Genomic DNA, 24,574 nt, shown 5'->3' with positions numbered 1-24,574 from the left:
GGGTGGAAAACAGGGCCTGGATAAGATGCTCTGTAAAAGAGTTGGTGCTGACTCGCTGGACCGAATGGCCTCCTTCTGCACTCTATGGATTCTATGAGAAGAGAAACAAGTCTTGTAGAAAAAGAATGTGATTGCAGATTGGGGATGTTCCAAAGCGGCCTCAGCCAGTGATTGTGAGCTGATAACACTTGATGTGTCAGAGACGGCAGCCAATTTGCACACAGCAAGGCGCCATAGAGACCACTGAGACAAATAACTATTTGGACTGGGGGGGTTAGTTCAAGAAGGAATTTTGGCAAACGTGTTGAAGGATCTCCTGCTGTCCCTCGAATAGAGTCATGAGAAATTCCAACCCATCAGGGAAACAGGGTATCTGCTTATTATCACATCTGAAATACTGTGTGAATGCACATTCGGGGAGGTGATGACCATCTCTGGTTTAAAAAAAAATGCTCCCCTTTCCACCCCGGCATTCCCCCACCATCAACATCCTGATGTTGCTATTGAGCAGAAACTGAACTGCACCCAGCCATATAAATATTGTGACTACAAGAACATGTCAGGGCGAATATTCTGTTGTAAGTAACTCAGCTCTTCACTCCCAGATCTTGTCCAGCAGCAGTCAGGTACAAGTCATTCACAGAACACTCCACGACAGTCTGGACAAGAGCAGTTGTACAATGCTCTAATTGTAGACCACCATCCATGATAAAATAACAAGGGTGATCTCCCAGCCACCAGATAAAACATTCAATCCCTCCACCATCACAGTGTTGACCTTCCACAAGTTGCAGTTTAACAACATATGCCAAGGCTTTTTTTTTGTGTAGCAGTTTACAAGCACCCTTCCCCTCCCACCTGGCTGGGAACACCACAAGCTGGAGGTTGCTCCACCCTTGTCTCTGAGTCACAAGGTCCTGGGTTGATGTTGCGTTCCTCAGTTGAGTACACAGCATCCCTCACGTTGGAAATCTATCACACCTTCCTTCCTTATGGTGGGGGTCAGAAACCTTGGAACTGTCTCTGCAACAAGACTGTAGAAGCATCTTCACCATTGTAATAGTTCACAAAAGCAGCTCACCACTGATTCCCTCGCATCAATTAGGGAGGAGCAAGCACAAAATGTAGGTCTTCCCAGCACACACACACACGCGCCCTCCAATTTTGCAAAGATCTTCTCTTTCAGACTGTTTTCTCCATCGAATGCAAAAATGAATTTCTTTACCATTTTTAATTATCAAAGTTAAACGAACTAAATGTGTGGACATTCGGAGTTTTGTTTAAACTGGGGGATGTTTGTAAGCAGCTGAGATAAGTACATTTAATTGGAGAATTTCTGCAGATTGGATTCTGCTGAAGGACGAATCAGTCGCCTTTTCCAGTCGCGTAATCCGAGGCGCTCAGAGAATCTGTTGCTTTTCTCCCTGAAAGCACAAGAAAATCAGGCAGTCTCTTAGCCCGAAGCACAATTCTTAACTTGTAGATTTACAGCCACGCAACAGTGGGTGACATTGTTGTCTATTGAGTCACAAGTTTCCAGGTTCAAGTTCCACTCCGTGACCCTCGTGTGCAAAAAATAAGGACTGACATTGAGTCACGCTCAGTGCAGCACTGAGGGAATGCTGCATTGTTGGAGGTACCGTGTTTCATATAAAGTGTTAAACAGGTCTCCATCTGCTCCCCAGGTGATTGGAATGGATCTCATGGTACTATTCCAATGAGGAGCAGGGAACTTCTCCCCAGTGGTCCATTTCCTGTTTGGCAGGAAGATGTGCCGCTGGGATCAGTGCTGGGGCCTCAACTTCTTGACAATTTATATCAATAACTTGGATGAAGTGTCCGAAAGCACGGTTGCTAAATTTGCTGATGATGTAAAGATAGGTCGGAAAATAAGTTGTGAAGAGGACTTGAAAGGGATATTGGTTGGGTTGAGTCAGCCAGCAAAAATCTGGCTTATGGAGCATTTGGTGAAAGAAGAGTAAAAGAAAAAGATATGATCTTAATGGTGAGAGATATTGAAGTTTGGAGATGTAGAGGGAGATGTAGAGGGACCTGTCGTTGTGCAAGAATTGTAACATGCTAGTGTGCGGTTATAGCAAGTGATCAGTAAAGCTCAGAATGCTGTCATTTATAACCAGGGGAATTGATTACAAAAGTGGATAAGTTCTGCTTCAGGTTATGCATTGGTGAGACCGCATCTGGAGTACTGTGCACAGTATTGGTCTCCTTGTTTAAGAAATTATGTGTATGTGTTGGAAGTAGTTCAGAGAAGGTTTACCAAACTAATACCAGGAGTGGGAAGGTTGTCTCATGAGGAAAGGTTGGACTCTGCTGGAGTTTAGAAGAGTAAGAAGCTGCTTGATTGAAACCCTGAGGGATTGTGACAAGGTGAACGTGGAGAGAATGTTTGCTGCATTGGAAGAATTTAGAACTCGGGGTCACTGTCTGAAAACAAGAGGCCGTCCATTAAGGCAGACGAGTAGAATGAGGGCGGCATGGCAGCACAGTGGTTAGTACTGCTGCTTCACAACGCCAGGGACCTGGGTTTGATTCCCAGCTTGGGTCACTGTCTGTGTGGAGTTTGCACATTCTCCCTGTGTCTGCATGGGTTTTCTCTGGGTGCTCCAGTTTTCTCCCACATTCGGAAAGACGTTCTGCTTAGGTGCATTGACCCAACCAGTCACCGGACTGTGGCAAGTAGGGGAATTTCACAGTAACTTCATTGCAGTGTTAATGTAAATCTTACTTGTGACAAATAAATAAGACTTTTAATTTTTACTATGAAGAATTTTTTTCTCTGAGGTTTGTGAGTCTTTGGAACTTACCCTCAAAAGGCCACAGATTCTTTTTGTATTTTCAGGTAGAACCAGATGGAATCTTGATAAAGGAGTGAAAGGTTATCTGGGGTAGGCGGGAATGTGGTGTTAAAATTACAATCAGATCAGCCATGATCTTACTGAATGGGGGAGCAGGCTTGAGGGGCCAAGTGGCCGACTCTGAATTCATATGTTTGATATCCTGGCCAATATTGACCCCTTAGTTAACCATCACACAAAAAAAAACAATGCTGTGGTCACGTGGCTGTTAGTCGTCACTTGCTGTGTGTCAGTTGGTTGCCAGCTGCCCTGTCGCACATCAGTGGCCCCACTTAAAAAAAGAAACATGGCTGTCAGGTGCTTTGAGAATTCCCGAGATTGAGGAATGTGTGACTTCAATGCAAGTCTTTCTTTGTGTTGGATTCCCATCTCTGCAGAGGTCAGACTCTTCCCTGCAAGGAAACGGAAATCAATGGGCATGGGGAGTGAGCCCTCTGTCGAACAGCTGCAGCATTGTGTTAATGGGGATTCTTGGAGGGCCAGGCTACCTGCAGAAGGTGTGAGCAGCAAAGTTGGGGGATGTGGAAACAATGCATATGTTCCTTTACGCTTTGGCTTGCAGAGGTATGCAGTCTCCTTAAACCAAGAATTCGAGTTTTGCCGAGCTTTGTTGCAGGGGTGACATATGGATCAGGTTTTCGGTCAGATTCGATCCTTAGGTCTTGGATTGTTCATTCCATGTGCGTGCATGCATTGATTCTTGCCTCCTGGGTCCAGCAGGCAAGGACAAGAAGGGGAACTGCAGCCTCCCTCGCACAGACAGCACCACCTGCTTGTTTCCAGTGGAGGAAAAGGCCGTTGAGTACTACTTTGCATCAGATGCCAGGTAAGGCAACTTGTCTGAGCTGTATAGTGGGGCTGGCAATGCAGAGCATGGTTAATGGGTCAGCTCTGTGGTTCTGTTGTATAAACTGGACGGAGACGGGAGGTTCCAATTGGATTTGTGTTTGACACTGAATAAGGTCAGATGGAGTGGGAATGTTTGTGTCTGGATAGTCTTTGCATGGATTCCAGTGGGGCGGGGGGGTGTCACAGTGGCACAGTGGTTCTCATTGCTGCCTCTCAGTGCCAGGGACCCAGGTTCAATTCTGGCCTCAAGTGACTGGGCAGTTTCCACATTATTCTCGTGTCTGTGTGGCTTTCTTCCGGGTGCTCCGGCTTCCTCCCACACTCCAAAGATGTGCAGGTTAGGTGGATTGGCCATGCTAACTTGCCCCTTCATGCCCCAAGATGTGTCGATTAGGTGGATTAGTGAGGTAAATACATAGGGCCATGGGGATATAGCCTGGGTGTCTCTCTCGAAGATTGGTGCAGACTTGATGGGCTGAATGGCCTCCTTCTGCACTGTGGGGATTCTATGAAGAAACAGAAAATGGACAGAAAGGGGAAGGGTCCTTGGGGATGTCAAGCGAGAGTCTGTGAGGGTGTGCCGCACACCCGTGCTGTAACGTGTTGTCATTCTCCTGTCCCAACAGCGCCGTAATTGAGCACACTAACCGAGTGATCTTTCTGGAGGACGATGATGTGGCAGCGGTGGTAGACGGGCATCTCTCCATCCACCGAATCAAGCGCAGAGCGGGCGACCATCCAGCCCGCGCCATCCAGACGCTGCAGCTTGAGCTGCAACAGATCATGAAAGGTACGAGGGCCAGAGGGCAGGCACATAAGTAGATGCTGCAACTCTGCAGGGTGGCTTTGTCACATAGCACCAAGAGGAGGCAGAGGGGGTGAAACAGATACAGACTCTGAAAACCCTCAGTGGGACGGGCGGAGGAAGAAAGAGTTGGTTCTCAAGATCCATGCCCTTTGATGAGAAAGAGAGTGAAATGTCCTCAGCAGACTCTGCCAGTGTTACTGCTATGATTGGACATCAGGGAGACAGGCCTTTGTACCATCTGCGTAGTTCTTGTGCACTGTACACAAGTCTCCACTCATTCCTTCTCCTTGTTATCGCTTTGCAGCATATCTTTCCAGACCCCCCTCTTGTGCATTCCTCTCATTTCCTTTGAAAGCATCCAAGTTATCTGCCTGAGTCATTTCCTGCAATCCACGTTCCAACTGTTGACTTATACCGAAGCCAGATGGTGAAATCAGAGAACCAGACACCGATCGTACGAGCTTTATCTTCAGAATTCAATCTTACAGAAGCCGACCTCCTCCCTAACCAGCACTCGGTGTCCGAGAAGCCTCTCTTTGAATTCTTTCTGAGTACAGATAAACTGATTAACTATAAGACAAATCAACAGCCCCTTAAAAGCACTTAAGCCTCTCTTTACACTCTTTTGAATAATAAAACAAAAATCCAGAAATGAATTAAAAATGACCAGGGTGGTGGTGTGGGGGGAGGTGGGTGGTGGAAGTGTAGATCACTGTAACCAAAATAAAACGTCAAAAGTGAACGATAACTAACTAACACAACCAAAATCTCTTTCCTGGGGGGCACAGGTAATGATGCACCCCAACCCCTGTGGTGTCCACTGCTCGCGGAAGGTCTGACACATAGTGATGGACCACTCCCTCTCCAGGGTCACCCATCTATAGCCGCAGTGGAGAGGCAGACAGCCAAGTCAAAGAATGCCTTGATCACCCGCCATATGGACCTGTTTGCAGCCAAGTTGGCCATGCCCAGAGAGTCTATCTTGATATTATTTTGAGTGGTAGGGGGGAGAGATTGCTTGGCTGGTGACTCGTTGATGTGTAGGATCTCCCCACACAGTTATCCTTTTCAACCAATCATTTTAAAGACCTCTATCAAGGTCGTCTCCTTTCTAAATAAAACGCTTTCCCTAATCTGTTCAATTTTTCCTGATTCACTGTAGCCCTCAGATGAAAGGGAGTGATCTGGGAGGGGGAGGCAACTTGACCCATGATCTAGCTTTGATCTGAAACCTTGTGGCACCGACAGTTAATAAGGTGGAATAAATGGAGACAGCAGCGTTAGGGGCTCCAGCGCCCAAATAGTGTGACCAAGCACTTTGATGTGAAGTCACTTCCTGGTACTGATGATGTTTGAGAATATGATTTGTGATGAAATGTATCTGGGAAAAGTGGAGACTAGGGTTGATGCTTCTACCTCTCTGTCTCTTGGGGACAGTTATACTCATCACGGAATTCAATCATTTTTGTCATTCCCATTCTGTAACTTGATTTTGACATGGGCAAAACAGCAAAGTGATGATGTAATCCATTGGGCAGATTCATTAACCCAGAGACAGAAGGCAATGGCCAAGAGGTATTATCGCTCGATTATTAGGCCAGAAACTCAGCTAAAGTTTTGGGAACCCGGGTTCGAATCCTGCCAAGGCAGATGGTGGAATTTGAATTCAATAAAAGATGTCTGGAATTAAGAATCTCCTGATGACCATGAAATCATTGTTGGAAAAACCCATCTTATTCACTGATGTCCTTTTGGAAAAAAATCTGCCATCCTTACCTGGTCTGGCTTACATCCAGAACCATGTGGTTGACTCTCAACTGCCCCCAGGCAACAAAGGATGGGCAATAAATGCTGGCCCAGCCAGCAACATCCGTGTCCCACAAATGAATAAAAAACAAAATCTCACATCCGCACTCGGGGGAAATTTTAATTCACTTTTACTGAAACAAATTTGGAATAAAAATAACTGGCTTCAGAAACCATGAAACTGTTGCCGTAGCAACTCGGCTGGTTCGCTCATGTCCTTTGGGGAAGGAAACCTGCCGTTTTTGGCCGGCCTGGACCCATACGTGACTCCAGAGCCACAGATTTGGCGTTTGACTGTGAAATATGCTTGCAAGCCACTCAGCCCAACCAAGGAAGGACCGAGATGGACTGCAGCTGCTCGAGAATGCTGCTGTCCACCCACCCACCACCTTTTCCAGAGCGATTTGGGTTGGACAATAATAGATGTTACTTTTCCAGCAGTGCTTGTGTCCCATTAATGAACCTGGGGGGGAAAAAAAACTACAGGTCAGACTCATTTTTGTGCAGAGCACGTAGATCTGGCGGAAAACAAACTTTCATTCCATTAGTCTGCCTTGGACTTGATCCCAGGTCTCGAGGTAAAAGCAAGCATGCAACTGCCTCCGAGTGCCGTAAGACTGTAATAAATTCCATGTGTCCTCCTGGAAAGTGATACCATCTGTGCCATTTCAAAATTTACGAGTTCTGCCAAGTTTAATTTCAGTAATTTTTCTGATACAGAGAGTTAAAGTGCAGTTTAGCCACACTTCCTTTTGACATTAATTGGGTCTCTGTTTGGCCAGTGCCTGTTTAGTGCAGCCCCCTCTGTCCCCACGCAGGTACAGTCTATTCATGTGCTCCGTATTGGAGGACCGTGTAACCTTTACAGTGAACTGGGAGCTTCACTCCGGGTTACATGTGGCGGATGCCTGTCAGAGATTGGTGCTGCACATAAAACAATATTCAAATAAATAGCATCTAATCTTCTGGCTCGGCACGTTGCAGCCTTCCAGTCTCAACATCGAATTCAACAACTTCCGATGATTGGCTCTAGCCCACCTTGACCCCTTTGTTTTCACTTTATTTAATTTTAACTGTTCTCCACCTTTAATTTATCGACTTTCTTTATTTTTCTTCGCCCTCCCCCCACTCCTTCCCTACTTTTCTTTCTTTTTCTCCCTCTTTGCTTCACTTTTCCATGTTGTTCTCAATTTTACCTCACTCCCACCTATCTGCCCCCTTTGTCCGTCATCGTTTGCCCTCAGGTTTCAGCTTCTCTGCCATTTGGCCATTCTCCTGTCCTCTCTGCGGACTGCCATTAGTGGCCTTTCCCCTGGTTTTTGACGTGATCACTGATCTTTCATTCGCTCGCCCTGCAGTATAATATCTCCCACCTTCTCTGCCTTTCAGCTTTGATGAAGAGGTCATCTGGACTCAAAGCGTCAGGTCTTTTCTCTCCTTAAAGATGCTGCCAGATTTTCCAGCATTTTCCCTTTTTGGGTTTCAAACGATATCCAGACCTGAATGTTGTGGCTGCTACCCAAGGGGTTTATTCGCCAATGATCACATTTTGGATGTACTCTTCCTGCAAGAGCGCTTCAGCTTGTTGTTTGGCGGAAGGCAGCTTCAAATGGGTTCAGGGGCTGTGTGTGAGGGTGACCTGCCAGTTGGCCTTGGGTAGGGGGAGAACTCAGAATGAACAAGGATCTCAACAGTGAGCAAGGGTTTGGTAATTGGCTCAAATGGGTACAGAATCGGTTGAGGCAAAAAAAAACCAAAACAAGATGAAAAACTTTGCTGGTTCCAGAGCTTCTAATTCTTGCCAGAATTTGATATTTAAAAGGAAAAGAGATTGTGGTGTCATCAAACAGTGAAAGGCTGGGTACTTAGCATTGAGCAGTATAATGTCCAACCCCCTTTCCCAGTGTATTTTGTATCCTAATTTCTGTCTCGTATTCTCCCTGCTTTTATTCAAAGGCAACTTCAGCTCCTTTATGCAGAAGGAAATCTTTGAGCAGCCCGAGTCTGTGCTGAACACAATGAGAGGAAGAGTCAACTTTGACGATTATACAGGTAACCAGAATCGTGAGCAGCTTGGCTGGCGCTGTTGCAGTTCGGTGCTTCCCCCGTGCATTTCTCCTGTTAGTTCTTTACCTGTGTCTGCTGAGATCTGGAGTTGGGTCACCTACCTGTTCTGAGGTCCCTTTATACCCAGTGGACACACGCCCATTGCTTCTGAATAATTTGATTTTGATTTATTATTGTCACGTGTTAACATGCAGTGAAAAGTATTGTTTCTTGCATGCTCAAGAGACAAAGCCGTTCATAGAGGAGGGAAGGAGAGAATGCAGAATGTAGTGTTACAGTCGTGGCTAGGGTGTCGAGAAAGATCAACTTAATGCAAGGTCATTCCGTTCAAAAGTCTGACAGCAGCAGGGAAGAAACTGTGCTTGAGTCAGTTTGTATCAGACTTTTGTATCTTTTTCCCAAAGGAAGAAAATGGAAGAGAGAATGTCTGGGGTGTGTGGGATCCTTAATCATGCTGGCTGCTTTTCTGAGGCAGCCGGAAGTGTAGGCAGAGTCAATGGATGGGAGGCTGGTTTGCGTGATGGAGTGGGCTACATTCATGACCTTTTGTAGTTCCTGGCGGACTTGGGCAGAGCAGGAGCCATAGCAAACTGTGATACAACCAGAAAGAATGCTTTCTATGGTGCATGTGTAAAAGTTGGTGCGAGTTGTAGCCACGTTTCCTCAGTCTTCTGAGAAATTGGAAGCGTTGGTTGGCTTTCTTAACTATAACTATTTGCCTGAGCTGGACGGAGAAGGGAGGAGGGGTTGAAGGATCTTGGGTCTTGTAATCACAACAGCATGTCAAGTAAACGGTGCCAACCTTGCTCATGGTGCACATTTCACAATAGACACTGCATTACAGAATAGTCAACTGTACGCCTGTGATAAATTGCTTTGCCATATTAATCTGCACATGCTGTTGGACCTTAACACTTCTGTTGTGTGGAGAAATTTTTGACAGCTCAATCTACCATTGTTTGTTGATGCTGAAGTTTCCAAAGTGTGGTGAGTTGCCAGCTGCCGTGAAAAATCCGGACAGTGGTTATTCTCATAGGAGACACCTGCTCTTGTTTTGAGAATGCCACTTTGATACTCTGTTAATATGCCCGATCAAAATGTAATCTCGTTGGAGACAGCATGTATCTCATCCTGAAAAGTGTGACTCTTCCTACCCTTCCACCTTGTACTTGTGTCACTGCACATTGGAGCAGCAATCTACAGGAGCAAATAGACACTGCAGGAGACTCCCACCTCCAGAGAATCTCCCATCACCTTGGTTCCAAATCAGACCAGGATTTGGCCCTGCATCTGAACAATTTGACATGAAGTTCAGTGCACTTTTCTGCAAAATCAGAGTGCTCTGACTGGCAACTCTTGTTTCACAAGAAGTGCTTTAACTCTGAATTCTTTGCCGTACATCTGACTTTCATGATTGATTACAGAACCATTTTCGTTTATGATTTGAAGAAGCTTCCTCAAAAAGTTTGTGTGCCAAGCTTGAAGGATCGTTGTTATTAGTTCAGAACAATGAAGATGATAAGAAATAGGAGCAGAAGTGGGTCATTGATTTTATCAAGTCTTTTCTGCCATTCAATTAGACCAATATCGAGCACAGTCATGGCAAGACTTCCCAACGTTTATACTCCAATCCCTTCCAATAGATGGCAATATTCCATTTGCCTTCCGAATTACCTGCAGTACCTGGACCTTAATGTTTGGTGATTCGAGTGCAAGGACAGCGATGCATTGATGTAATCTCTTGTTAACCAAACTGAATTGAAATTGCCCTGACCTGGCCTTTGTTTGACACTGCAAAGGGCATGAATCCGTGTGCACAGAGTACTGTTTATGGCGGTGATTCTTCAGAAGATCAATCATGACGCACACAGACCACTTTGAAATATCTGTGGGTGTGAAAGACCAGGAAGAAGTCTCACAACATCAGGTTAAAGTCCAACAAGTTTATTTGGTAGCAAATGCCACTAGCTTTCAGAGAGCTGAGCCTTCGTCAGGTGAGTGGGCAGTTCCACTTGATGAAGAAGCAGCGTTCTGAAAGCTAGTGACACTTGCTACCAAATAAACCTGTTGAACTTTAACCCAGTGTTGTGAGACTTCTTACTGTGTTTACCCCAGCCCAGCGCCAGCATCTCCACATTGTGAAAGACCATCCAGCTGATGTTATCTATTTAGAAATAATTTAAGATAGGCCCATAATAGTTCACTGAATGAGAGCGGAGTCTTCCCCTTGGCCACGAGGAACATACAAAAAGGATTACACCATGTAATCCCTCAACCATGTTTGGTGCAATTCAATAAAATCATGGCTGGCTGACATACAACTTCAGTCTATCTAGCTGCCTTTCCCAATATCCTTTGACACTTTGAGTTAACTAAACCTATCAGTCTGGTTGTAATCTTTACAGTTGATCCAACTTCGATTACCAATTTCAGTGGAGTTTCAAATTTCTACCATACTTTCCATGAGGAAATGCTTCATGAAAGTCCTACCTCTAATTTTCACACCATGTCCTGTACTCCCCAACCAGTGGAAATAGTTTCTCTCTGTCTACTTCACACCCTGAACTAAATTGCAGGAAATAGAGTTAGTGTAATCTCCAGTCCAAAGTGTCTTTTGTGTAAAGTCCATTCCAAATGTTGATTATCTTTTGTGACGTACTTGCTGATAATCCTAAATTTCCCTCTGGCTACTTTAAATGCAGGTGCCTAATCCTGTTCAAGCAATCTAATACACAATGGGGGTAATGAAGGGAAAAAGAAGCTGCAATGAAAAATAAGAAGGAATGTCCTGAAGATAGCTGTTAGGACATCAGATCAGGACACCCTAATGTACATGATGAAGCTGGGCGAGACTGCAACGATTTTCTATTTTGGGATTATTGAGAGGCTAGGCTGTTTCAATTGAACAATACTTAAACATGACAGGATACAAGTCTTAACTGCTAACCTATAGCTTTGAGTTCCAATTCAAGGAATATTCTTCTTACAGACTTAAACCTCCCTCTTTTAAATTAGTCAACAAAACACAGGCATACTTGCTGTGACTTTGATTGTCAGGCTTTGAAGCTTTCAGTCTTTGGAGAGCAAGCCAGAGAAGACATGTTTATTTTGGCAGTCCAGGCAGCAACTGCTTGCATTTTTAAAAAAATGAAACTGAAGATAGTATTTCTTTCCTTCAAGCTCAGCTTCTCCCATTAAGCACGTGATTGCACCGTCAATCAAAACTCTGCTCTGAAACTCCAAGAGAAACCAAGTAAACATAAATGCATTAGCTCTGCTTTAAAAAAAACTCCACTTCTAAAAAGAGGACTGATCTTGTGCTCCCAGCGACCAATTTCAAGGTTTTCCGAGTCAGATAGGTATCCTGCAAAACAGACCTGAATTCTGAAGACATCCCTTGCAAGAAACATGATATCAATATATTTCTTGAAGAGTAAAAAGTCTCACAACACCAGGTTAAAGTCCAACAGGTCTGTTTGGTAGCATGAGCTTTCAGAGCACTGCTCCTTCATCAGGTGAGTCACCTGATACAGGAGCAGCACTCCAAAAGCTTGTGCCACCAAATAAACCTGTTGGACTTGAACGTGATATTGTGAGACTGCTAACTGTGCCCACCCCAGTCCAACACCAGCAACTCCAGATCATATATTTCTTGAAGGCACAGTATCATCACATTGCCATGTCTGAAAAGAGCAAATATTAAATATTTTGGGTGGGATCTTTCACTGCAATTTACATAATCAGGAATAAAACAAAAGGCAGACCAATAAACCTTTCACTTGCAGGTATTGACTGATCTGGCAGAAATTGCAAGTGTTGTAGAGGATGGAGAGAGGAGCAACAAGGTTTAAAAAAGTCTCTTGAGACTTCAGCTGTGCAATGCAGAGCAAAGAGAGGGTGGGGTGAGATGGTGGAAAATGGACTTCATGACTTCACACTTGGAATACTGTGTGCAATTCTGGTCAACCTACTATAGAAAGGATATTATTAAATTAGAAAGAGTTCAGAAAAGATTTACTAGATTCACCGGGACTTGATGGATTGAGTTATAAGGGGAGGCTGGATAGACTGGGACTTTTTTCCCTGGAGTGTAGGAGGCTGAGGGGTGACCCTATTGAGGCCTATAAAACAATTAAGGGCCACAGACAAGGGAGATAGTCAATATCTTTTCCCAAAAGCAGGGGAGCCTAAAACTCGAGAGCATAGATTTAAGGTGACAAGGGAAAGATACAAAAGTATCCAGAAGAGCAATTTTTTTCACACGGTGGTGAGTGTCTGGAACAAATAGCCAAAGGTGGTAGTACAGTTGGTAAGATTTTATCTTTGAAAAAGCATTTAGATAGTTACATGGGTACGATGGGTATAGAGGGATATAGGCCAAACGCAGGCAATTGGGATTAGTTTACGGGTTTAAAAAAAAGGGTGGCATGGACTAGTTGGGCCGCAGGGCCTGTTTCCATGCTGTAAACCTCTATGACTCTGACTCTACGAAGTGTTCATCCAAATTGGCAATTTGACTCTCAACATCTTAGCTTGTTGGCCAGACCAGCAATTTCAAAGAACAAAGTACAGCACAGGAACAGGTCCTTCAGCCCAGGTCCCAAGCCTGTGCTGATCACGATGCCCTGACTAAACTAAGAAAAATCTTCAGCCCTTAGTCAGTCCATATCCCTCTACTCCCTTCCGAAACATGTACCCATTCAGATGCCTCTTAACTGTTGCTAATGTGCCTACTTCCACCGCCTGCCTCTGGCAGCGTGAAAAACTTACCCTGCACGTCTCCCTCAAATTTTCCCCCCCTCACCTTGAACCTGTGCATTCCTTGTAATTTCCTGACAGGTAGCTTTCAAGTCAATCGTAAATAAATAATCTTCATTTCAACTTCACACTTGAGCAGCCAGGCAGATGTTGAGGGAGATCAAGTTGCAGTTGGATTTTTTAAAATTTTATATATTTGTCTCACAAATAGGCTGACATTAACACTGCAATGAAGTTACTGTGAAAATCCCCTAGTCACCACACTCCAACACACTTGAGTACGCTGAGGGAGAATTTTAGCATCACCTAAACCAGCACGTGTTTTGGACTGTGGGAGGAAACCGGAGCACCCGGAGGAAACCCACGCAGACACGGGGAAAATGTGCAAACTCCACACAGATGGTGACCCCAGCCGGGAATCGAACCTGGGCCCCTGGTGCTGTGAGGCGGCAGTGCTAACCACTGTGCCACCCCAATGCCTGGCCAGAGCAGGGTGAGGCTCAAGGGGCCAGCTATCTTAGTCTGGGTGTAGGTGATAATTAGTGTTGTGCCAAATGCTTAGAGAAAAGCAAGTGTTTAGTGTTTGTTTTTGTTTTCACAGTGATCCTCGGCGGCCTACAGGATCACATCAAGGAGATTCTGAGATGCAGACGTTTGATCCTCATTGCCTGCGGAACGAGCTATCATGCTGGTGTTGCTGTACGTTCATTTCTATGTCATATCTAGATTGTCCTCATCTTTTGTGAGAAGGTATAACGCGGTCACAATTTGGGAATGGTGTCTTCCTAAAAAAAAAGGAAGCGTCTTGCAGCCCTGGTCTCGGTACAGCCATGGTTCATTTTACTTTCTGCCGATTGCAACCCGTAGCCCCAATAATTGTTCTCCCACCCATATGGGTGGGGAAATAGACCATGTGGTCCACAGCTGACCCTGATCAAGCAGGGAAAATCCAAGATTCCGGCTCCATTCCGTGGTGGGTTGGTTGACCTCTGAATGGATACAATACAATTCACCACATCATTCCTGTGTGAAGAAAATAACTCCCGTTTATGTGGTAACTTAGAGCACCTTAGAATCATCCCAGAGTGATGGGCAAGTAAAGCAGTCAGGAAATGGACAGCATGGTGGCACAGTGGTTGGCAGTGCTACCTCTTAGTGCCAGGGACCCAGGTTCAGTTCCAGCTTTGGGTCACTGTATGTGTGGAGTCTGCACATTCTCCTCATGTCTGCACGGGTTTCCTGCGGCTGCTCCACTTAATCCCCCATTGTCCAAAGATGTTCAGGTTAGGTAGATTGGCCATGATAAATTGACCCTGAGACCAGCAATGTAAATATGTGGGGTTGTGAGGATTGGGCCTGGGTGGGATTGTGGTCGGTGCAGCGTTGATGGGCCGAATAGCCTCTTTCTACGCTGAGGATTCTATACGACGTTTGATTTTTCATGTCTGTCTTTTTATCGTTCGTGAGCAGTTACTTAATCCCATTCCTTCAATCTCAATTGATTCCTTGAACGCTGTCACTTTCTCCCACACTGATACCAGTTAATCCAAGAGCTTTCTGAGCTCAGTGCCCTCTCTCTCTCAGATAAAAATCCTCTGCGTTTATCAGCTGGTAATCTTACGAAACACTCCCCCACCCCATTTTCCCCTCCCCACCCCACCAAGTGGAAGGTCTCTGTTCATTTCCTTCGACAGTTCTCCCTCATTGTCATGATCCTCCTCATTGCCAGTCTGAGCCCCATCCTTTGTCTCCCACTCTGCTCCATTTAGCCTCCAGTCATTTGCAGTTTGATGTGTTCATTTTTTTGCAAAGAACCCACTCTGTTCTCTCTCTTGCTTTTTTCAAGGTACTCTTTTTAACAAGTCCATTTCTCCACCTCATCATTTTGAGGTGTCACTTGATTGTTGCAGCTTTACAATACCGTTCACCTGCAGATTCACAATAATGTCATCAAGTTGGCAAGTGAACCTCCAGCTCGTTATGGAATCCCAACAGTGCAGAAGGAGGCCATTCAGTCCGTTGAATCTGTACCGACAATCCTGTCCAGGCCCTATCTCTGTAACCCCACAGATATACCCTGCTAATCCCCTTCACCGACACAACTTGAGACACGAAGGGACAATTTAGCATGGCCGATCCGCTAACCTGCACATATTTGGAGTGTGGGAAGAAACCGGAGCACCTGGAGGGAACCCACGCAGACGTGGGCAGGACGTGCAGACTCTGCACAGACAATGACCCAAGGCTGGAATCAAATCTGGGTCCGTGCCATCGGAGTATTGGTCTTTTTCTTATTGTTGCTCAGATTTCCTGCACCAGCAGCTATCTGACCACTTGGTTCTCCATCCAAGCTGCTGTCACCACTTCCCAGTCCTGTGTGTTGAAACAGCGATAACCATTATTTGGAAGGAGTGATGCAGATTCACTAAATGCTCATCAGAAGGCCACCCAGGTGAGCGCTGACCTGCCTCCAGGTCGTTTAGCTTCCTGAGCACAGTCAGACTGATGAGCCAGCCTGAATGAACTTGGCCACTGCTTCCAGAGACTGAACTGAAAACATCCTCACTTACTGTGTATTCAGCTGAACAAAGTCCCGAATGGGGATTGCAGCCAGAGGCACATCCCAGTGAATTGCTCATTTCCCAGCGTTTGCACCATGGTTTCAGTCTGACTGACTGGGAACACGGAGTATGAAGGTTGTGGGCTACAGCCTCATTCTTGACTCAAGTACATCATTTCGGCTGACGCTTTGCTGCGGTTCTAAGCACTGCCTTTGACTTGGATGAGTCATTAATCGGAGGGCCCAGCTGCAAGGCACGGTTAGCACTGCTGCTTCACAAGCTCCAGGGACCCAGGTTCGATTCCAGCCTTGAATGACTATGCAGAGTTTGCCCCTTCTCGCCGTGTCTGCATGAGTTTCCTCCGGGTGCTCCGGTTCCCCATTACAGTCCAAAGATGTACCTGTTAGGGGGGAGTGGCCATGGTAAATCTGTGGGCTTAAAGGGATGGAGCTGGGGTAAGACCCTGTTAAAGAGAGTCAGTGCAGACTTGATGGGCTGAATGGCCTCTTCTGCACTGTGGGGATTCTATGATATACAAGACTGATGGCACTCCAGGACAAGCTAGTGTTCTGACTGGCCGACCTGGGTGTCTTTTGTCTTGTTGTGTGATTTGTGTTGGTTCATTGTGTATGAATTGGATCTCGGTCTCACAGTAATAACTGTGGTGAATAAAGCACTTAACTGTTGTATGCTTCTGGGCCTTGATGAGGTGCTGTGCAAAAGACAAGATAATTGGCTCTATGTTTATTAGTCTGAACAGAGACATGCTGTGGTGATGGAATCACTTGCTCTGCCCACCAGGGCTGCTGTCTGTGGCTGACAAATAACAATTCCTCCTCATTGCAGCCTGACGATCTTCACTCGAGACAGTACTTTTCCTTCTGAGCATTAGAGATCGAGAGAAGATGAGTTGTTGTCGAACTCATAGAATCCTTATAGTTCAGTAGGAGGCTATTTGGCCCATGGAGCCTGCATTGACAACAATCCCACCCAGGCTCCATCACCATAAACTGACACGTTAACCCTTGCTAGTCCCCCTGACACTATGGGGCAGTTTAACATGGCCAATCAGCCTAACCTGCACATGCTTAGACTGTGGGAGGAAACCCATGTAGTCCAGAGATGTGCAGATTTGGTTGATTGGCCGTACTAAATTGACCCTAATGTCAGTGGGATTATCAGGGTAAATACATGGGGTTGCGGGAATAGGGCCAAGGTCGGATTGTGGTTAGTGCAGACTCAATGTGCTGAATGGCCTCATTCTGCACTGTAGGGACTCTGTGATGATTCTATGAGACACGGGGAGAAAGTCCAAACTCCAGACACAATTACCTGAAGCCAGAATCAAACGCGGGTCCCTTGTGCTGTGGGGCAGCAGTGCTTACCACCATGCCACCGCAGTTAGACTGTTCCCTTACGGCACCGGAGTTTGATTCCCGGCTTGGGTCGCTGTCTGCATGGAGTTTGCATGTTCTCCCTGTGTCTGCGTGGGTTTCCTCTGGGTGCTCCAGTTCCCCCCCACACTCCAAAGATGTGCAGGTTAAGTGGACTGACCATGCCAAATCACCCCTTAGTGCCAGGGGGATTAGCTAGGGTAAATGAGTGCAGTTAAGGGAATATGGGGGCTTGGGTGTGATTGTGGTTGGTACCAACTCAGTGGGCCTAATGGCGTCCTGCACTGTGATTCTATGAACTATACCTTGCAGGAGTGAATTCCACATTCTCACCAGTCTTGAATGTTTCTCCTGAGTTCTCTGGATGGATTTAGCAGTAACTAACTGTTATTTGTAGTGTCTAGATCTGACCTTATCTGTCTGCTCGACAAAACCCTTCCACAACCTCCAGGGCAGTCACGTTACCCGCCACCCTTGTTGAAAACAAAATACTGCCCATCCTTGGATTCTGAAATAAGAACAAAAGTGCTGAAAATACTCAGCGTCTGTGGAGAGAGAAACCAAGTTAACTCAAAATTCTGAGTTTCCCAGCACAGTCTTGGCGCTCATTGCCAGAGAGAGAATTGAAACAATGGGACATACTGCTGACATGATGGGGCACAATAGGAATGTGACTTTCTGGTTTTCATCCTGTACTCTGTTCTTTAACGTTGACGTGACATGGTGGCACAGTGGTTTAGTACTGCTGCCTCACAGCACCAGGGACCTGGGTTCGATTCCCAGCTTGGGTCATTGTCTGTGTGGAGTCTGCATACTCACCGAGTCTGTGTGGGATTCCTCCAGGTGCTCCGGTTTCCTCCCAGAGTCCAAAAGACGTGCTGGTTAGGTGCATTGGCCATGCTAAATTCTCCCTCAGTGTGCCCAATCAGGCGCTGGAGAGTGGCGACTGGGGGATTTTCACTGTAACTCCATTGCAGTGTTAATGTCAGCCCACTTGTGGCACGAATAAATAAAATTTAAACTGAAAGTTGAGAGGAATTGCTTCACCTTGTTTCAGCTGGATTTGACTACCAGACTGAACAAGCATTCAGAATCTGGCTCCATCTCGCCCAGCTGCCAGAGAAACTCAGGAAGTATTGATTCAGCGCAGAGATTGAAGTGCTGACAGTGTTTGCTTGTGGGTTTGCAGACTCGACAGGTGCTGGAAGAACTTACAGAACTGCCCGTCATGGTCGAACTCGCGAGCGACTTTTTAGATCGAAACACTCCTGTCTTCAGAGATGATGTCTGTTTCTTCATCAGCCAGTCAGGTACTTAAAAGTCCCTCTCCTTTTCTTTTCCTCTAACTTTGTAACCACTATTCCCACGTAAATTGAGATGAAAGATGAATGAAGTGAATAACGCTGCAAATGTTGTAAGTTGGCTGCTCAGTGAAATCCTCTCTTTGATCCTTTGCCACACTAATTTTAAGCACTATGGTCAACACAGAATTATGGAACAAGGCCATTCAGCCCATTGTGGCGTTGCCAGCACTCTGCAAGGGTCTCGTCCCAAGCACTCCGCACACCGCCCCCCACCCACCACCACCTCCCCTTTCTGTTCTGGCATGTAAGAAGAAAAATTCAAATAAATGAAAGGATCTATTCTGATCAGGTGTTAGGAAATGAAAGGTTATTTAAAGGGATTTCTCTTTGTCTGGGTAAACGTCAGAGATAAGTAAAAGTTTTAATTTAATGTTTCTGTGCCTGGAAGGCATTTCCAGTTCGATTTCATGCTGAACAAAAATGTGTCCAGGGTTAGTTTCAGCTCCAACAGCGATACCATTGTGCTTAGAGAGTTCAGTGTGGAAAAAAAAGTGGCTTAACAACGAGGTGGGTTCTGTAAGTGGAGCAGCAACTTTCTTTAATCTTCAGTTTCAACTGAAAGCTTGAGGCAGTTGAAAGCAGACAGTGAAGGAGGAAACATCTCTCTCAGCTCTGCGAAGGGAAGCTAAAACGGAACCCAATCTTTTAGCTTTGCTGTAAGAAATGCCCTACAATTGAGTGATTGTTCAGACAGCCTGTGCCAAAACATCTGAAGAGCAACTCGTTAAGAAAAAAGAGAAAACAAAGAAGAGCACAGGAACAGGCCCTTGGGCCCACCAAGTCTGTGTCATCACAGATGCCCCTCGAATCTAATATTTTCTTGCCTCTGCAAGGTCCATATCCCTCTGTTCTCTGCTTATTCATGTATCTATCCAGATGCCTCTTGAACATTGTTCTAGAATCTGCTTTTACCATCTCCTCCAGCAGCGCGTTCCAGGCATTCACCACCCTCTGTATGAAAAACTTGCCTCTTTCATCTATAACTTCCCCTCTCACTTTTGACCTAAGCCCCCGAGTAATTGACTGGGAAAAAGGCTCTGACTATCCACTCTATCCAAGCCTGTCAAAATCATGTAAACCTCTATCAAGTCCCCCCCCTCATCCTCCGACGCTCCAGTGAAAAGAATCCAGGTTTTTTCAAACTTTGTTCATAGTCCATATCTTCCAAACCAGGCAACATCCTGGCAAATCTCTTCTGCACCCTTGCCACCGCATCAACAACCTTCAAGTGTAGCATTCAACCTTCAAGTGTAGATCCTACAAGTGTAGCAACCAGAATTGTATTCAGTGCTCCAAATGCAGCCTAACCGAAGTGTTATACAGCGCACCGAAGTGTTACACAGCGAACCAAAGTCTTAACGAAGCTAAAAAGAATGAAGTGTCCAAAGAGTCTGGAGTCAAAGGGAACAAAAAAGGAAGTGGGAAGTAGGACAGGATTCTGTTCAGGGCCACCAGACAAAACTGAAAAGTCATCAATTGGTGGGACTACTGGAGAAAAGTTTTTGAAACGTAATCCTAAAGTTTTGAAATGTTTTAATATTCTCTATGAACACATCATAAAGTATAAATCCATTGCATCAAACACAGTTGAGGAAGAGACGTAGACCATTCGGACTCCTTCCAGCGTGTTTCAGCTTCAGTGGTGTCCTTTAGGGAAGGAAATTTGCTGTCCTTGGCATAACAGTGAAAACCTGAAAGGGTTAATTGAAAATCCTGGCATGGATTTGGTGCTAAAAGTGGGGTGGAATCTCTGGGCAGATGGGTCTGTGGAAAGTGTGAACTCAACTTTGGAACGTGAAATGCTAAGTGAATGTTTTGCCACAAGAGAAGATTTTAAAGCACATTTGGGAGTGGAGTTAGGAAATGCTCATATGATGACCATCTGGGGGCATTTGGAGGAAAAATTTGCAAACATTATTTTTGTGTGCGAATGAGACCAATGGAGCTTCGCCTGGGCTTCGTCGTCTGTGTTCAATCTTAAAACCTGTGTTTATAGGTTAAGCTGTAGGATGAGTCAAGGACCATGTATTATAATCCATTTTCCACATTTGATAAATGTTTCTTCTTCTTGTTAAAACTAATTTGCGAACCCGTGACTCTTTTCCTCCATGGTTGATTAAAAGAGAAGTAAAATTTCTGGTCTTTTGAGCCAGGGTTCCATTCTGAGATCTTCCTGTCCAGTTACAACATCAATTGGGGGTCATAGCACCAAAGCGGTTTGTAGACGGCAAGGAACATGGCTATTAGCCAGTCACCGAGGGGTTGGCAGCAGAAATGGCAGAGCATGATGATGTAAATCTTGTTGGCACAGATCAAGTTGAAGTGTTGACAATGCCTGCCCATGAAATACAACCTGCAGGGGAAGTTGTTTGACTTGGCAGAGTCCCTTGGTAAGCAATGATGCTTTGGAATTCTGCTCTGCGAAGCTTAGCTCACCAACGCCCATCACATATTCCGATGAAATTCCCCCTGGTCCTGCCTGTCAGCATGGGCATCAATCTGCACGGAATAAGTGTGCTAATGTCTCAGGTCTAATTAGTACAAAGAAGTTTAAATCCATGGCTTCAAGCATTGCTAAGCAAACAGCTTAGGAAGAGATGTAGAACATTCAGCCCCTGCAACATATTCTGGCTTCACTGATGCCCTTTAGGGAAGGAAATCTGCTGCCCTTACCTGGCCTGGCCTACGTGTGACTCCAGAGCCACAGCAACGTGGTTGACTTTCCACCACCCTCTGAAATGGCTCAAGCAAGCCACTCAGTTCAAGGGCGACCAGGGATGGTTAGCAAATGCTAGCCAGCCAGGGGCACCCAGGCCCCACAAATGAATTTGAAAAAATCATGGCTGATTTGTATTTCAATGCTGTCTGCCCAACTTGATTTCTAATCCTTGTGCAACAAAAATCTAGCCATTTTACCTTGTGAAATTTTCAATTCAATGTTCCGTTCTTCTTCGTCTTCGTCTTCTTCTTCTTCTTCTTCTTCTTCTTCTTCTTCTTCTTCTTCTTCTTCTGCAGTCATTACATATATCATCCCTGAGTGGCCTCGCTCGAAGTGTTCTGGGCTGTCTCAAAAGACAAATTGCTTTCTCTCTCTATCAACCCCAGTTTCCATTCGTCATTTTAAGTATCGAGATTTCACACACCCACACACCCACACCCCCCACACCCCCCACCCACCCACCCACGTCAAGGAAATGCAAGCCAAGCTTGTGCAGTCAGTGTTCATTACTGAACTCTGGCTTCAAGCCCTGGCATTGTTTTGATAAATCTGCGTTGTACCCCTTTGGAGGTCAGTTTATCTTGCCTGAGATTAGTGCTGTAAACTAAATGTAATCATGCAGCTGGAGCAATGGACAGAATTGCTGCCAGGCCAAACATCAACCTCTCCTGGGTTACTCAGTCACGAGCCTTGCCCGCGACACATGGTGGAAGCATTCTGTGAAGAATGGGTGGAGAGTTTCGCTGCAGTTTGTTTGACCCGTTGTTTCTCTTGCTTTTTTTTTAATCTCCAGGAGAAACGGCTGACACTCTGATGGCACTGAGGTACTGCAAGGAGCGGGGGGCGCTGACGGTGGGCATTACCAACACGGTCGGTAGCTCCATCTCTCGCGAGACAGACTGCGGTGTCCACATCAATGCTGGACCTGAAATTGGAGTTGCCAGCACCAAGGCAAGTGATCACCATTGTAACACTTCGCTGATGAATGCCCCTGTGACTGGTATTTTTACTGTGATCTATCCATGTGGCTGGATTTCCCTTCGGCTGGGCGGCTGGTTGATCCACTTGCGTGGATACGCGTCTCGGATACGGGACTCCGCTCCCAGGGGAGGCAGGGCCGTCTCTGACTTGTCACCTCACATCTGGAAGCAATAAGCAGCGAAGCCTGCGCACCAACACATTCAGGCTTTTCTCCTCCCGCCCCCACCCCATGCTGAAGCTTTCTGCTGGGACTTCTTGGTGCTTCTGACCCCCAAGTAGCATTCTTCAGGCGTGAGGTTAGGAGAGAGAGAGAGAGAGAGCGCGGTGTATTTGCTTGAGCAGCTGAGCCTGATCCTGTCGTCGGCCAACTCTGCAATCAGCTCCCGTCCCGGCCAGCTCCCTCTGGAAAGATGAGCTGTGGTTTGTCGGACCTTCCAGCGATTTGCTGGGCTGTTTGTTGTTGCTTCACCTGACTGCTTTCTGTGTGCCAAGTGGTTCCCACTCTTGACCACTCCGTGCCAGGGTGCACTGTGGTGCGAGCACAGTCCCAGCTTGTGGTTCATGGGCTGTATGCAAATCTTTATGCTTTGACAGTATTTACTTCATTTCCACCCCCCTCGCAGGCAGTGGTTAAAGTTGCAGATTTTTAAGGGGCCTCCCTCCCATCCAGCGACGAATTGAATTCTCAGAGAATGCAAACGAGAGCAGGGTTTTGTAAACCTGTACAATCCCCAGTCTCGGTGTCAGATAGCCTGGCTCGCTTCCCTGTTTCCTATTTCCCAGCCCAGCCCACCCCACCCCTCCCCAGTGCACCTGGGTAACAGAAATGTCATTGACATGGTCTGCCGGCCGACCCTGAATTCGGTAAGACTTGCTCGTTTGTGCCGGGAAGTTGCTGCGGTTCACTTCTGATGGTCAGAAATGAGGCCGCCTTCCTCTTTCTTTAGAAACCGCTTGAGGTCTCTACTGTTCCCCTGAGGATTTGATCATGGAAAATGACTGGAGTATGTTGGGGGCTGGGGAGTGGGCGGAGGGGAGTGTAGCTGATGTGTTTTTTTTTACTCAGTTCCCACAATAGCATCCTGCATGTTTGGTTCCTGTGCAGTGTATAAATCTGGTACGTGTCACTCAGTACCTGCACGGAGCTGCAATTAGAGAAGTACGTGAAGGCAGTGAGCTGTTCCCTTTGCCCCCGACCCCCACCTTTGATGGCCCAGGGCAGAGATTATTCTTAAGCTCTGCTAATGCCACTGACCTGGCTGCCGTGATGTGACTCAGTTGGAGGACGTGTTGCATTTTATTCCTTATTACGTTGACTCATTGTCTAATTAAAGGGTTTGACATGGAGGTCGCAGCTGCACCATTTGGACAGGCAATAAAGTGCTGAGGTATAGTCAGAGAGGTTAGCCCTGACCTTAGACCTGGTTTTATGGCACACGCAACCTGCGCCTGTGAAAATCTCATTGGCTGATGGGGGTAGCACAGTGGTTAGCACTGCTGCTTCACAGCGCCAGGGACCCAGGTTCGATTCCTGACTTGGGTCACTGTCTGTGCGGAGTTTGCACATTCTCCCTGTATTTGCGTGTGTTTCCTCCGGGTGCTCTGGTTTCCTCCCACGTTCTGAAAGACATGCTGGTTCGGTACATTGACTCGAGCAGGCGCCAGACTGTGGCAACTAGGGGAATTTCACAGCAATGTCATTGCAGTGTTAATGTAAGCCTTACTCGTGACTAATAAAGAAACTTTAAACTCTCCTTTATATCAAAGAATTCCTGCAGTACAGAAGGAGGCCATTCATAGCCCATCAAGTCTGCACTGACCCACTTCTTTTTTAACTTATCCAGACCTTATGTAACCTTTCAAAGCAGCTGCACCAACCCCCCCACCACACTGCACATCTTCAGATACTAAGAGAGAATTTATCATGGCCAGTCCATCTAGGAAACCCATGCAGACATGGAGCGAATATGCAAACTGCACACAGACACTCACCCAAGCCAGGTGTTGAACCCGGGTTCCTGGCGCTGTGAGGCAACAGTGCTAACCATTGTGCCAACATACTGCCCACATGGCAAAGGTAACCGTTCCTTTTTGGTCACTGTGGTCAACTATTGCGATGAAGCCCCGATGTGTGCACTCATTGGCCCATTGGGCAAGCTTTTCTGGCCCTTCCCAGCAGCAGGATCTTCCAGTCCCATCAATGTCGAGCTCTGCCACAGGTCCCCACAGGCCAAACAGGCAAGTCCCGCAAATTTTCATTGACTCCGGCATGACTGGGTCATGGCCAGTGGATCCTGAGCTCTGCTGCTGCAGCCCTCTTCAAATCTAACATTGACATTTGGTGCTCGGTGTACAGTATGCTGGAAATACTCAGCAGATCAAATGTACAAG

General features: G+C 46.2%; 1 protein-coding gene across 4 annotated transcripts in view; it reads left to right on the top strand.

The window, feature by feature from the left end:
* The window catches only part of gfpt1 (glutamine--fructose-6-phosphate transaminase 1), an 88,777-nt gene that overhangs the window by 49,098 nt on the left and 15,105 nt on the right, over positions 1–24,574 (top strand). For 2 of the 4 annotated variants that reach the window (XM_080216804.1, XM_080216802.1), the window contains 6 exons: positions 3,597–3,702; positions 4,352–4,515; positions 8,296–8,391; positions 13,766–13,863; positions 18,309–18,429; positions 21,996–22,153. In XM_080216804.1, the coding sequence (XP_080072930.1) occupies positions 3,597–3,702; positions 4,352–4,515; positions 8,296–8,391; positions 13,766–13,863; positions 18,309–18,429; positions 21,996–22,153 (743 nt within the window). Of the gene's footprint in view, positions 1–3,593; positions 3,703–4,351; positions 4,516–8,295; positions 8,392–13,765; positions 13,864–18,308; positions 18,430–21,995; positions 22,154–24,574 lie in introns of all 4 variants that reach the window. The other 2 variants (XM_080216803.1, XM_080216800.1) reach the window with 1 other exon arrangement.

The sequence above is a fragment of the Carcharhinus amblyrhynchos genome, chromosome 34, assembly GCF_965287045.1.
Source record: "Carcharhinus amblyrhynchos chromosome 34, sCarAmb.v2.hapA, whole genome shotgun sequence".
In the NCBI taxonomy this organism is placed as follows: Eukaryota; Metazoa; Chordata; class Chondrichthyes; order Carcharhiniformes; family Carcharhinidae; genus Carcharhinus; species Carcharhinus amblyrhynchos.
Note: the sequence above shows the minus strand (reverse complement) of the source record. Positions and strands in the feature narration are given on the sequence as shown.